Here is a 15,496-nt window from a genome sequence, read left to right as displayed (position 1 = left end):
CAGCCCTTAATGTAGTTTCATTCACACAGTGAATCGTCAATAAATATTTATTGAATGAATGAATGAATGCATAAACAAGTATTAACTAATATATATATATATATTAGTTAATATACAGGACAATATCAGACTTAAGAAGACTGACTGCACATTTCCCAGGCTTGAACAGGAAGGCGGATTTTCCTATAGCTCTAGACATGATGATTATTATTTTAGCATTATTCAAGCAGGGATATGGTCATAATGTAAGTGAACCAAAATAGTTCCTACTGAGGAATTTGTACTGATTTCCAAGCATAAAGTTAGAAAAATATCAGTTATGAGGTAATGTAGAAGAAAAACAACAACAACAAAAAGAAAAGCAGAAAGAAAAAACAAAATGAGAGAAAGGCAAAAGAAGGGCATACACATGGAAAGATAATAAGGAACGTTAGAATTTAAGTAATTCAATTCCTTCATTTTACAGATTAGAGTCAGAAACTTGCAAACAATGTTTAAGCTTTCTGAGCCTTAATTTTCTTGTCAGTAAATTGGGGTATAACACCAATCTGGCATGGTTGTTATGAGGATTAAAAATGACAAATGTAATTTACCTAGCATTGTTCCTGGCACAGAGCAGGCCCTCTGGTGGATCACAGTTTTATTCCCTGGGTTGATAGAATAGAGACTAGAACCCCGGTCCCTGATTCCAAGTCTACTGTTCATCCCAGTACTTCTCTGGTCTTCCTTGGGTTGAGTTTACGAATCAAAGAAATGAGAGAAGTGATTTGGTCATGGAAATAACTAGAGTGCCGCTTCCCCACTGCTCCTATTTCCTCTGCACAGTTCACACAGCCCCATCTTTCCTTCTATGATAATCCTATGCCAACTTCCATTGGAATGAGGATGATGATGTAGATATTTTGGAAGTAGGACTATCAGGCTGCTCTTTATTAGAGGTTCATGATTCCCTAGGAATGGAAGAATCCTTCCCTCTTCTATTTCAGGAGTGATAATGGTGAATGCCTATTAAGATAAATTGATGGAATGCCCTGGTTAATGAAGAGAGGTGTTTTAGGAGGAGAGGGTGGTTCAATAAGAAGCAGCTAAAGAGACTGAATTTTATCTGCTGTCTTTTTATGATGAACAAAACACACAATAGGCACATGTATCAGTTCTTTGTCAATGACAAATTCTTGATCATATATCAAGCTGGTTTAATCAGAAAAAGAAAGAAACATAGTTTTGGTTTCAATATATGTTATAGGTACAGCTAGGATTTAGGTTTTATAAATATTTGTTATAACTCCCAGTGTTATAATATATGTTAGTTTAACAAACTAACATGCATTCGTTCTAAACATTTGATTTATAGAATTATTCATGAAAGAAGTTTTTAGTAGTATTCTGTGGATGTTTAAGAAAGGTTATTATGTGCCTAATAACCATAAATAGCAAGATTTTGTGGCAAATTCTTTTTTAATGATTATAATATAATTTTCAGCAAAACTTCAGGTAACTGATTACTGGTTACAAACACTATAGCTGTTTTAAGAAATTTCTAATGTGTGTGTATGCATAAAAACATAGCATATGTTGCACAATTTTAAAAGGAATTTAAAAAACATGATCAGTAGGGTAAGGCAAACTAAGCCAAATAATAAAAAGACACAATCAAAATGTCAAGATTTACTGTGATTAACTAGTTTTTAAAAATAACATATTTATTTCTCATACATAATAGAGAATAATCTTTGCCTTCATTCTTAAAATTCATAATTATTTAAAATGATAGAATTTTAAACATAATTTTTCACTGATACTGTGCAATATAACGACATGTGTTCTAAAATTCAGTGACGTACCTTTGTTACAGAAACAGGAGGTAAGCATGTCTGGCCACCAGCACTGAAATTGCAGAAAACCTCAATGGCATCTGAAGGACAGCCGAGATTTGGGTCAATCCAGTATTTTCCTAATAATTTATAGTAAAACATAAAGTTAAAGTTATTAAATGCCGTAATTCTTATAATTTCTTCTTTTTTTTTTTTTTTTTTTTTTGAGAGAGAGTCTCACTCTGTCGCCCAGGCTGGAGTGCAGTGGTGCGATCTTGGCTCACTGTAACCTCTGCCTCCCGGGTTCAAGTGATTCTCATGCCTCAACCTCCTGAGTAGCTGGGATTACAGGAATGTGCCACCACACCCGGCTAATTTTTGTATTTTCAGTAGAGATGGGGTTTCACCATGTTGGTCAGGCTGGCCTTGAACTCCTGACCTCAAGTGATCTGCCCACCTCCACCTCCCAAAGTGTTGGGATTACAGGCGTGAGCCACTGTGCCTGGCCACATCCTTATAAATTGTCATGGTACTTTAAATACGTATTATCACAGTTTCACCTGTTAAAAACTTAGAAGATTATATATTTGCATTTAGTGAATGAATGAATGCTTCATTATGTAAAATTGATACTAAAAATGTTGTATTTTTCACATAACTATCAATTTCAGAGTGTTTCATAATTTTAATCAAAATGATAGAATAGCTGAATTGATTGCTTCATTCTACAGATAAGATGTGCTCAGCAACTAAAAGTGAATTGTTTAGTTACAGTTATTAGAAAAGTTGAACTTAATGAAGTATATGTGTATATTTCTGTTATACATCATTACAGTGTTTCAAACGAACATTTTGTTTTATAATAGAAACAACTTCCATCTCTTGAAGGAAAAATATATCTTTATGTATAATACTGATAAGTAAAATAAAAATATGAAAACATTTTTGTTTTCACAAAAAAATCATACAATTAAATGTTTATCATTTTTGTACTCTTTCAGATTTTCCCACTATCACTCAGTGGGAAAAACTGAGGTCCCTATAGCTAGTGAAATTCTACCAGTCTTTGCTCCACTGAGTGCCCAAGAGAATAAAACTGGGCCTAAACTCAGACTACAGAAAATACTTAGACTAAAAAGCAATGGCCTAGCATCTTAATTCCAGACTAATAGACTGAGAGTATTAAAATAGCTTCTTATTCCAAATACAAAGGACAAGAATTTTTGAATAAGGCAGCCCTGTTTTCCTGCATTAAAAAGGCAAGAAAATTCAATGGTTTTTGTTAAATGTCATTTTTTCTACAGTAGGCAGAAGTCCTTGTTCATTCCACTTTTATTCCATAGCAAAGATTCCTCTAGCTCATCCTGAGCTTCCTCTAGCTTCCAAAACATCCTCAAATATTCTCCCCTCTACTATTCTACTAATCCCTCAAAATGCTTACTTGCTTAACTGGTAGCTCAAAGGGTAGAAATGGTCCTCAGCTGCAGCAGTGTTCAAACTTTAGTGTGCATCAAACCATCACTAAAACACACATAGCTGGGCCCTACCCTTGAGAGTTGCTGATTTATTAAGTCTGGGGCGGGGCTTAAGAATCTGCATTTCTAACAGTATCTAATTCTGGTCCAGGGATCACATTTGGAGAACCACTGATATATTGAAATACAGAAGAAAGGGGTGAAGGAGGTCCACCATTCCTAGTCCCTTATCTTCAGAATTTTGAATATTTCATAAAGTTTTTAGAAAGTACAGCTGAATTTTTCATCAGAATCTGATGAGGGCTTCCAGTCTTACCTAATGGAGTAAACATATATCTTCTTTCACCTTCTCTTGTCTTCCAAGAAATACTATCCTACTACTTATGAGCTAATAATAAAAAATTCTTTATAAAACGTTTACCATCAAGCAAATTTTTATTGTTATATGGGGTGAAATGCTTTGAATTCAGGTGTTATATTCTATTTGGGTAGGGGCTCCATAATTTCTTTCAAGGTATGCCAAGCTAGAGATAAAGTCCTATACCATAATATATCTTTTGTGAGCCTAAATGTTCTGACTCAAAACTAGCTCTTCCCTGAGGACACTGCTTCTCTTGTAGCCTCTACAGTGTTGTGCCTGAAGGTGGGAAGGCATCTTTCTTGCTCTTCGTTGCTACTTCCAGACCATTCTTTGCACTTTCTCCCTGAAAACACTCCATATTGAAATTACTATAATCACATTATATCATTCATTAGTCCCTCCTGGTGTAATCATTTACTATTTTTCTATGACAATTTTAGCTTTTTATCGCTTTCAGAAAATCTACTTATGACCTAATTCTTGGTGATTTTAAAGCCACATAAATGATGCTTTCAACATGTTGGCCTTCAGTTCCTTGAACTGTATCCTCCCCAACCCTCTTACTTTTCCACCAATGATCTTGTACCCTCCCCCTACCCTCGTACCTTACTTTAACCATTAACTTTCAAGGCCATATCCTAGCTTTTGTTATTACCAACAACTGCATCTCCTCCATAATTTCATTTCTCTTCCCTTTCCAGTTCACTCCCTCTAGTGTCCTAACTCCAATAATTCTTCACTTTCATCAGGACCTACTATCACTTTTTCATTGCCCCTTCTTACCCAGCTTAAAAATCCACAGTCCTTTACTATAGTAATGTCCTTATAAACTTCCTTACACCCTTGCCCTGCCTCATTTCACTCTACTTGTCTTATAAATCCCCAATCCTACATAAGTTGCTCCCTAACCTGTGCCTATACCTGCACAGAAAAAAGTGGTAGGAGAAAAACACAACTGTTGTGATGGGCATCCTTCAAATTCAAATGTGTCTGTAAAGCTGCTATACAGTAATATGGTGTTTCCAGAGTTTATTCCCTCTATCACTAAGATAGTTAACTATCTTACAACTATTCATTCGTTCTTATCCTCAACTGATAACCTTCCAATTTCAATGAGACAACTGAAGGAATCTGAAGAAAATTTATGTAACTTATATAAACTGCCACTATCATATCTACCCACATGTCCGTGCTTGTACACATATATTCTACCTTCTCTCTCTCTCTTTTTGAAATAGGAATTTCTCTCTCGCTCTGTTGCCCAGGCTGGAGTGCAGTGGCATGATCTTGGCTCACTGCAACCTCCACCCCCTGCAGGCTCAGGAGATCCTCCCACCTTAGCCTCCTGGGTAGCTGGGACCACAGGCACATTCCATCATGGCTGGCTAATTTTTGTATTTTTAGTAGAGATGAAGTTTCACCATGTTGGCCTGGCTGGTCTGAAACTGATCTGAAAAAAATGTTGGCCTGAAGTGATCTGTCCACCTCGGTCTCCCAAAGTGCTGGGATTACAGGCGTGAGCCATTGCACCTGGCCTGCCTTCTCTCTTATTATAGTGAATAAACTGTGTTCCTATAGAAGACTTATCTTAAGGCTGGGCACGGTGGCTCATGCCTGTAATCCCAGCACTTTGGGAGGCTGAGGCGGGCAGATCACGTGGTCAGCAGTTTGAGACCAGCCTGGCCGAGACAGTGAAACCCTGTCTCTTCTAAAAATACAAAAAAAAAAAAAAAAAAAAAATTAGCTGGGCATGGTGGCGGGCGCCTGTAATCCCAGCTACTTGGGAGGCTGAGGCAGGAGAATTGCTTGAACCTGGAAGGCGGAGGTTGCAGTGAGCCGAGATCGAGCCACTGCACTCTAGCCTAGGCACAGGGGTGAAACTCTGCCTCAAAAAAAAAAAAAAAAAAAGAAAAGAAAAGAAAGAAAGAAGACTTTCTTGTTCATTATACTTGCAGATTTAAATTCTACTTCTTTTCTTCTCTCTTTTGAGTCTGCTTTCGTTGTCTGCTGTTTCTACTAGTTCTCATTCATGGTGTTGTGTCAACTTGTGCGTTTGGTTGTCGTTGATTGTGTGCTGGGCACTGCATTTTTGAAATTATTTGTGGAAATAGTTTGAGTTCTAGGATAATGTTATCTTTTATAGAAGATTTTTGTTTGTTTCTGACAGTATGTGGGGGTTCCAGCAGTTTGGAACCATTTTAATACAAGTTCAAAGTTTCGGATTTTCTGAGCTATCCAGATGATGTGAAGCAAAGCTACAGTCTGTATGAATGTTCGTTTTCTTCCAGTTTATCCTTACTACCAGAATGCAGGCCTTTGAAAGCCTAAGTCCTCACCTTTGGTGGACTACAGATTCTAACTTTTGACCCCTACCTCCTGAAGCCACCAAGCTTCTCAACATACCGGGGGCAAAAGTAGCTCCAAATGTTGGGTTCACTTTCTGCTATCTCCTTTAAAGTCTCAGCTTGAAAGTTCATTGCTGTTTGTTATTTATTTTATACTTTTAACTTAAAAAATTAATTTAGCTAGGTAATATGAATTACGTGCTTCGTTACTGGGAACGAAAAGTTCCTAGCATTATCCTTTTCTCTTAAAATCTGATAAGGTTTCAACTACTACCATTCCTCTAAACTGCTCTTGATGAAGGTCCCCAGTGATGTCTGCATTGCTAAATTCAGTAGTCTTTCTCAGTCTTTGCTTTACTTAACATGGACCCAGTTAATCCCTTCCCTCCCTCCTCCTCTGGCAAACATTTTCTTTTCTTGATTTTTCAGGACACCACATCCAGTTTTCCTCTTATCTCAGTGATAGCTGCTTCTTAGTTTTGTTTGCTAGTTTGCCCTCACCTTCCTGATCTTTAAACATTAGAGAACCCTAGGATCCAGTTTTTAGACCTCATTTCTTTTTTCTTTTTTTTTTTGAGACGGAGTCTCACTCTGTGGCCAGGCTGGAGTATAGTGGTGTGATCTCAGCTCACTGCAATCTCGGCCTCCTGGGTCAAGTGATTCTCCTGCCTTAGCCTCCTGAGTAGCTGGGACTACAGGTGCGTGCCACCACACCCGGCTAATTTTTCTGTATTTTTAGTAGAGATGGGGTTTCACCGTGTTAGCCAGGATGGTCTCAATCTCTTGACCTCATGATCTGCCCACCTCGGCCTCCCAAAGTGCTGGGATTACGGGCATGAGCCACTGCGCCCGGCCTAGACCTCATTTCTTCCTTTACTTACTATCTATGTAGTCTTAAGCAGTCTCAAGGCATTAAATACCAATTAAATGTAAATGATTTCATAATTTTTACCCTTACTTAGGATCTCCTTCTTGACCTTGAACTTGAGTAGTCAACTACCTACTTGACATTCTTACTTGAATGTCTAAGAGACATCTCAAAGTAAATATATCCAAAATTTTACTCCTGATCTTTTCTCCAAAATTGCGTCTCCTGTTAACAACATCCCACACTTTTATAGAAAAAAAAAAAAACCCTTAGAGTCATCCTTTACCATTCTAGTTCTCTCATAGCCCACATCCAATCTATCAACAAAAACTGCTGGCTCTACCTTAACCCATTTATTCCTGAGGTCGTATTTTTTTTGAATTTTTGCAATCAGACCTTGGTGATGACCTTAAGCAGTAGGAAATAAATAACTCCCACATGCTTAGCGTTCCAATAATGGAACGCTAAGCATAAAGCATATTCAAGAATCTAACCATTTTTTACCACTCCCCCTGCAACCAACTCTAGTCCAACCAACCATCATCTCTCCTGGATTATGTCAATATCCTTCTCAGTGGTTTCCCTACCTCTACCCCTGTCTTCCTCATTGTATTTGCAACATATTAGCTAGAGTAATATTTTAAAAATCTGAGCCAAATTATGTCACTTCTTTGCTCAGCAATTTCCAGTGGCTTCCCATCTTATTAAGAGTACAAGCTAGAGACTTCTGAGTAGTCTAGAGGGTCTTGTATAATCTGACTTTTTGATATCTTTCTAATTTAATTTCCTATCATTCTCCCCCATATGCACTCTCTTCCATTCATACTGGCTTTCTTGCTAATTCTAAAACATGCTAGCTATACTCAAAGACTCAGGGCTTTTGCATTTATTCTTTGTGCCTGGAAAGCTCTTTCTCTAGATTTCTTGTGGCTTGCTCTCTTACCTCCTTCTGATATTACCCAAGTGTCACATTCTCATAGATGCCTTATCTGATCATTCTATTTAAAAATTGTATCTTGTGCTCCACTTCCTATCAAATCTCCCTTCTCTGCAGTTTTGTTTTTCCTTATAGCACTTATGATATCCTAGTGATGAAAGTATTTGGGGGGCGTAAAGATATTTTGAACACTGCACAATCCACACCATGTAGCTATTTCTCTTATGAGGAAGGTAGACTTTGAATTACATTTCATACTAATTTTGTATGTCTTACAACATCTTTGTAAGAATCCTTTCAATTCTACAGAATTACATTTTTATGCCCTCAAATGTGGGAAAGAATCAAGCTGAGAATTATTATAGGCAACTACAATTGTAAGTATTATTTTAGTTTTTATATTAATCTAGGGCAGAAAATATCTTTAGAAGTTAAGTGTTTTATTAATGTAAACAAAATGAATGTTTTCATTGAAGTTCTAGAACGGAAGCAGATGTTTTGGCCATGTGTGTATGTGCGTGTTTGTGTGTGTGTGAGTGCATGTATGTGAGATGTGTATGTACAAACAAAATTAAAATGACCACAGAATAACATAACATAGCTTTTTCAAATCAGCATTTTTCACATCAGCACTTTTCAAATCATACATTTTTTTTTCAAATATGCCATTGTGTTAAAACTAGAGTTTGTAGCAGACAAGGTTTCCCCTGTTTAACTGATGACTTACTCCTCTTGATTTAAAAGATTTAAAACAATTTCCTTGATTGTTCTAATCTAAATTCATTTTTGCACCTCTGGCTAATGAAATTGGGGCATCTGTGTTGAGATTAGACACTTCCAAGAATGACAAACCGCTCCCATCTTCATGGTCATCAATTCCAGAAGGGGACATTTAAATTCCATTTTGTATTAAAAAAAAAACCCAGACTTTTAGGGAGTACGGTAAGGAGATTCTATAATATATTTATTTATGTTGTTAACTTTGGTAGTCCTGACTTACCAAGTTCTGATGAATGCTACTGTCTGTTAATGCAAACGTCAGGCCTACCTATCTTAATTTTTTATATGAATATGCTGTATTCCAAGTACAAAATGCAAGCAAATGATATAGCTAGGGGTGGATGACATCAGAAGCATGTCTCCCTCATAGAGAATTTTATTCTTGATGACATTAAAATGGCTTCTGCCAGGATTTTATCAAACTAACTATGATTTGGAGTGAACACATTACAAATCTCAAACACACTGAAATGATGAAATGAAATTCGATATCAGAGTTTGAGGTAACCAAGAACTTACCATCTGATACTTTTTGTTCACAGTTAAGTAAATCTTTGCAGATTCGTGCTGGGTTATCTCGTGTGCCAAGAGGATTCTTGATGCTGTGCAATAAATTGCTAAGGTAGTTCAGGGTTTTGAATATCTCCTCACTGTGGTCAATTAAAGTCACTTCAGTATTCTGGTAGCTCTGCCAAGTCATCATAAGAATTATATAAGCAAAAAACTCCTGAGGACCAACATGGGCCAAGGCAGGAGAAGAATGTGTTTCCATTATATGTAGTAAGTTGGGAGTAGAATGTAAAGAACAGTTTATATTTAAGCATAGGCATATGTGTATGCTTTAATAACCTTAATCTTTTAAAGAGGTTAAATTCACATTTGCAAGTTTAGTTTTCAAGCTAACATAAGAATTGCTATGTCTACCGTATTATGTTTTTTTAAATTACACATTGAATCATTAGAGTTTAAATAAAATAAAAGAGTAGTGATAATATATATATCTCATTTTAAGAAACATGGCTAACCTCATTTAACTACTTTCTTGGATAGTACCAAATTCCTTACAAATAACAGTACTACATTTTTTATTTAAATGTTTTCCTTACAAAACATCCTACGCATGTATTTCTGTTTAATTATACCAAAATCACTTACTTTGTTCTTGAGAATGGTTTCACATTTTCAATATGTTTTAAATACAATCTTTGAGATAATGTCACATTTTGGCCTCCAAAAATTTTCTCTGTTTAATTGGTATATTGAGAGACAGTGCCAATATAAATAAAACCAGATATGTTACCTCCATCTGTAGGGCAGTATTTGATTCAATCAAGGCTTGAATAGCAGCATTGATATCCATTTGCTTCTGTGTAAAACAAAACCATTTGAGATTAGCAATAAGATCAACACTGAGTGCCCTAAATTAAGGCTGTAAATTCTGAAAGCACTGCTGTTAAAGTATACCAGACTTATTATCTGAAGGGGTTCTGTAACTCTTATGGTTAGACAGATTTTGCAAATATTGCCTGGCTATCTGAAAGGACAATATGCCACCTTCATCCAAATCTCAAAGGTCTCCTAATTAAAATAGGACCAGAGTCTAGAGTCCTCAGATGAAAAACTGTTTCTGTTGCCTGAAAACACACACACAAAGTTCCTCAAATGGAAGAGAATAAAATATGATCCTCTCAGTTAATAAATTGTAAAGTGAAGAATAAATAACTGTAGTAATTTTTAACAGTTACATTCTTGGAAGGAATAGAATAAAATACTACTGTCCTGAGGTAGTCACCACATTAATTTAATGTGATACTTCTGTGGTTTTAAAAATAATTTCTGAAGTTGGAAAATGTACCATGAGTCCCAAAAGAAATAATACAGAATGAAATCAATCTCCTCTTGCATTTAATAAAATATATTTTTAGAAAAAGACTGAGCATAACCGTTAGTAAAAGTCTTTTTTTTTGTAATTCTTTTAAAAAAATTATCTTAGAACAATGAAGCATGAGTTGGGAGAAGGTTCTGGGAAATGGCATCTGTGTAAGTGAAACAAGCAATTTAATTTCTTTCAGTCATTGTACTGCGAAGACATCTTTTTACTTGAAAGCTGCATAATAGAAACTGTATTCAACAGATCTCTCATAGCTCATGGTTGGTAGTTTGAAAAACTATTTAAAATGATGGAATAATCAATAAAATATACTCTCCCTTGCTTCAGCATGTGTTTTTCATATTGGAAAATAATTGACTCATTCTGCATATATATACTGCCAAACACTGTGATATATATTGAGGATAAAATGGTAAACAAAAAAGAAACTTGCCCTTATGGAACTTAAATTTAGAGAGGAGATAGGCAATAATTAAATCATCTCAAAAATCCTAATTACCAATTGAGATACATGCTATGAAAGAAAAGTGCACGAAACTATGAGAGAAATTAGAGAAATTAATAAAATCTGGAAAATGTAAGAGGCTGGAAGGAATAGGTCAGGGAAGGCTTCCCTGAGGTAGTAAAATTTGAACTGATATCCAAAGAATAAATAAGAATTGTTAGGAGAAGGGGTAGGAGAGCTTTCCAGGCAGAAGCAGCAACCTGGCACAAAGGCCATGAGACAGAAGGAGCATGGACTATTCAAGTAGCAAAGAGGGTAAACCTAAAATATTCTCTGCAGATTAAATAATTATGACCATCCTGCTTGTGTGAATGAGCAGATTTTGGATATGGGTCATACACAAATATTGGCACTAAATATGGGAAACTGAATTAAGTACTAAACCATAGCCACCTTTATGTTGTTCACTTGGTCCCCTGCTGGTGATTAAGGGTTTTAATTAGAAAACCTAGCATAGTGGTTCTCAAACTCTTCAGAATCAGAATCCTTTTGCACTTTTAATAAAGGATTCCTTTATTATTAGAGGCCTTACAAATTTTTTGTTTATGTGAATTATAACTTTTTTTTTTTTTTTTTTTTAATCTGAGACAGAGTCTCGCTCTGTCACCCAGGCTGAAGTGCAGTGGTGCGATCTTGGCTCACTGCAACCTCCACTTCCCAGGTTCAAGCGATTCTCCTGCCTCTCAGCCTCCCAAGTAGCTGTGACTACAGGCTTGTGACAACACATCCAGCTAATTTTTGTATTTTTGGTAGAGATGGAGTTTCACCATGTTGGCCAGGCTGGTCTCAAACTCCTGACCTCAGGTGATCCACCCGCCTTGGCCTCCCAAAGTCCTGGGATTACAGGTATGAGCCACCGTGCCCGGCCAACTTTTGATATTGACTATAGTAGAAACCAAAATAAATTTTAAAACTATTCATGTGTCAATTGCTTTAAAATATCAACAAACCCATTATATGTTAATATAAATATTTTTATAAAAATTAACTATATTTTCCAAAACAAAAACATCAATGAGAAGGGTGACCCGGATTTACACTTTTGAGCATTTCTGTAATGTCTGGATTAATAGATTACAGCTAAATTCTCATATTTGTTTTTGTATTCAATTGGTTGTGAAGAAAATCTAGCCTAATAGAGATATGTAGTAGGAAAAAAGAAAAGTATTTAAGTCATGTTTTTCAAATAATTATGGATTTTCTTCTTTCATATTATACCTTATACCAAAACTTGATAAGTGGTAGTTTCTTAAAGGTTAGTTTCTGTGGGAAAACTGAACCCACCTCAATGAACGTTTTGTACTTTTATACTAAAATCTATTGGTCTGTTTTATACTTTCATAGGTCTTTTGCTTATACATGATTTTATTAACATAATATATTGATCATTCTGAAAATACTGATTTATGGAATTATGCAGGTCTTCCAAACACAGATACAGCTCATTCCTTAATGTCAAAAATTACATTTGTTAACATCATCAGGAAAACATAATGTTACTTATCAGGAAAACATAAGTACTGGGAATCTGTCAAATTCTCAGTGATAAATACATGTTTTCCCTAATTTTTATTTTTGCTTGAAAGCTTGAAATTTATCACTGGCATCAAATTCTGTCAGTTGTTTTCCTTGAAATGGCAGGCTAACTTCATTCATTTTCAAGAAAATATCTGTGAACTACTCATGTCTTAATAATGCTGGTAGTCTGTCAATAAAAAATGGTACTCTATGATAAAACTGGCTAGTTGAGTTTGCAACTCAAATAGCTGCACAGTGCTTTTGAAGCAATCACTACAGTGTGCACTATATGTACTTTATATGTTCTTCCATTTCATCATACGAAATATTAAAAAGATATTTAAAGAAGATAAGAAATCTAGGAGACAGCAAAAGTGGTGGAATAACAGCCTTTCAGAATTCTCTCTTAGGCAAGTTAAAAAATGAAATAAAACCATGTCTTTAGAACTAAAGGACAGTATGAGAAAGATGTCTTACTAAGTAGAGAATATAATAAAAGCACATAAATTATAGAAAAAAGAACCAAATAGAAATTTTGAAGTTAAAAAGTACAATAGCTGAAATAAAAATTTACTAGATAGGCTCTACAGTAGATTTCCATAGGCAGAAGTAAGCACCAGTTAACTTGAAGACAGGTTTATTCAGATTATCCTGTTTGAGGAGTGGGAAAAAATAATGAAGAAAAGTGAACGAGACTTAAGAGATCTGTAGGACACTGTCAAGCTTACCAACACATGCATGATGAGAGTCTCAGAAGGGAAGGAGAGAGAAAAGGGGGCACAAAGAATATATAAAGAGATAATGGCTGAAAACATCACAAATCTGATGCAAAAATATTAACCTACACATCCAAGAAGTTCCACAAACTTTCCCAGACACATCATAATCAAACTATCTAATGCTGTAGACAAAGAGAGAATTCTGAAAGCAGAGAGGAAGCTCATCATGTCCAAGAGATCTCCAACCAGATTAACAGCTAATTTCCCATAAAAAACCATAAAGGTGAGCAGGCAGTAGGCTAATATATTCAGGGTGCAAAAGAAAAGACTGTCAGCCAAGAATTCTATTTCCAGTAAAATTCTCCTTTAAAAATGAAGGAAATATTAATATATTCCCAGTTAAATAAAAACTGAGACAATTTATCACTAACATACCTTCCCTAGAAAAATATTATAGGGAGTCATTCAGGCCTAAAGTAAAGAATACTAGGCAGAAACTTGAATCCACCTGAAGAAATAAAGAGCAGTAGTAGAAGTTACAATATAGTAAATATAACATATAGTATAGACCCCAAGTAGCCAAAATAATTTTGAAAAAAGAAGTTGTTAGAGGCATCATGTTTCCTGATTTCAAAACTTATTATAAAGCTGCTGTAATCAAAACAGTTGGTACCATCATAAAGACAGACATAAAGACCAATGAAATATAATAGAGTCCAGAAATAAACCTTCTCATTTATGATCAAATTATTTTCAACAAGAGTGCTAAGACCATTCAATGAAGAAAGGACGGTCTTTTCAACAAACAGTGCTGGAAAAATGAAATATCCACATGGGATAGAATGAAGTTAGACCCTTAACTTACATCAAGTACAAAAAAACTTACATCATGAGTTATACCATGAACTCAAAATGAATCAAAGACTTGAACATAAGAGGTAAAACTATAAAATTATTAGAAGCAAATAGGAAAAGCTTGATAACATTTGATTTTGCAATGATTTCTTGGAATGATACCAAGAGCACCATCAACAAGAGAAGAAAGTAGATAAATTAGACTATATCAGAAAAAAAAAACTTCTGTGCATCAAAGGACACTATAAAGAGAGTGAAAAGGCAACTCAAGGGATGGAAAAAAATAACTGCAAATTGTCTTTCTGGTAAAGGATTAATATCTAGAATATTTAAAGAGCTTCTACAACTTACTAAAAACCAAAAAAAAAAAGCAACCCAATTCAAAAAATGGGCAAAGAACTTGAATAGACATTTCTCTAAAGAAGAGGCTGGGCACAGTGGCTCACGCCTGTAATCCCAGTACTTTGGGAGGCCGAGGTGGGCAGATCACTTGAGTTCGGGAGTTCGAGACCAGCCTGGCCAACATGGTGAAACCCCAGCTCTACTAAAAATACAAAATTAGCCAGGCGTGGTGGAGGGCACCTGTAATCCCAGCTACTAGGGAGGCTGAGGCAGGAGAATCACTTGAATCTGGGAGGCAGAGGTTGCAGTGAGCCGAGATCGCACCACTGCACTCCAGCTCAGGCAACACAGCAAGAGTCTGTCTCAAAAAAAAAAAAAATACAAATGTCTAATAAACACATGAAAATATGCTCAACACCACAAATTGTTAGGAAAATGCATGTGAAAACCACAATGAGATACCGCTTCACAACCATTAGGATGGCTGTTATAGAAAAAATAAACCAGAAAATAACAAGTGTTAGTGAGGATGTGGAGAAACTGGAACCTTGTGCACTGCTGGTGGTAATGTAAAGTGTGCGGCAGCTATGGAAAACAGTACGGCAGTTTCTCAAAAATTAGACATAGAATTACTGCATGATACAACAGTTTCATTTCTAGGTATATACCCAAATGAATTGAAAGTGAAGACTCCAACAGATATTTGTACAGCAATGTTTATAGCAGCATTATTCACAATAGCCAAAAGGTAGAAGCAACATAAGTGTCAATTTGCATAAACAAAATCTGGTATATGTATTAAATGGACTATTATTCAGCTTTGAAAAGAAATAAAATTCTAATATACGCTTACAACAGAGATGAACCCTGAAGATATTACGTTAAGTGAAATAAGCCAGTCACAAAAAGACAAATATTGTATGACTTAACTTATATGAAGTACCTAGAGTAGTCAAATTCATAGAGACAGAAAGTAGAACGGTGGTTGCTGAGGCTGGGGAAAGGGAGGAATTGAGAATTATTACTTAATGGGTACAGAGTTTCAGTTTTGGAAGACAAAAAAAGTTCTAGGCATGGATAATAATG

At 35.7% G+C, this 15,496-nt stretch overlaps 1 protein-coding gene across 2 annotated transcripts in view; it reads right to left on the bottom strand.

The window, feature by feature from the left end:
• The window catches only part of COL24A1 (collagen type XXIV alpha 1 chain), a 421,841-nt gene that overhangs the window by 6,048 nt on the left and 400,297 nt on the right, over positions 1 to 15,496 (bottom strand). For both annotated transcript variants that reach the window (XM_002810653.5, XM_063718582.1), the window contains 3 exons: positions 9,881 to 9,946; positions 9,100 to 9,268; positions 1,845 to 1,954 (listed from right to left, as the gene is read on the bottom strand). In XM_002810653.5, the coding sequence (XP_002810699.3) occupies positions 1,845 to 1,954; positions 9,100 to 9,268; positions 9,881 to 9,946 (345 nt within the window). The remainder of the gene's footprint in view (positions 1 to 1,844; positions 1,955 to 9,099; positions 9,269 to 9,880; positions 9,947 to 15,496) is intronic.

This window comes from Pongo abelii, chromosome 1 (genome assembly GCF_028885655.2).
Source record: "Pongo abelii isolate AG06213 chromosome 1, NHGRI_mPonAbe1-v2.0_pri, whole genome shotgun sequence".
Taxonomy (NCBI): domain Eukaryota; kingdom Metazoa; phylum Chordata; class Mammalia; order Primates; family Hominidae; genus Pongo; species Pongo abelii.
The sequence above is the reverse complement of the archived record's forward strand: the minus strand, read 5'-3'. Positions and strand labels throughout refer to the sequence as shown.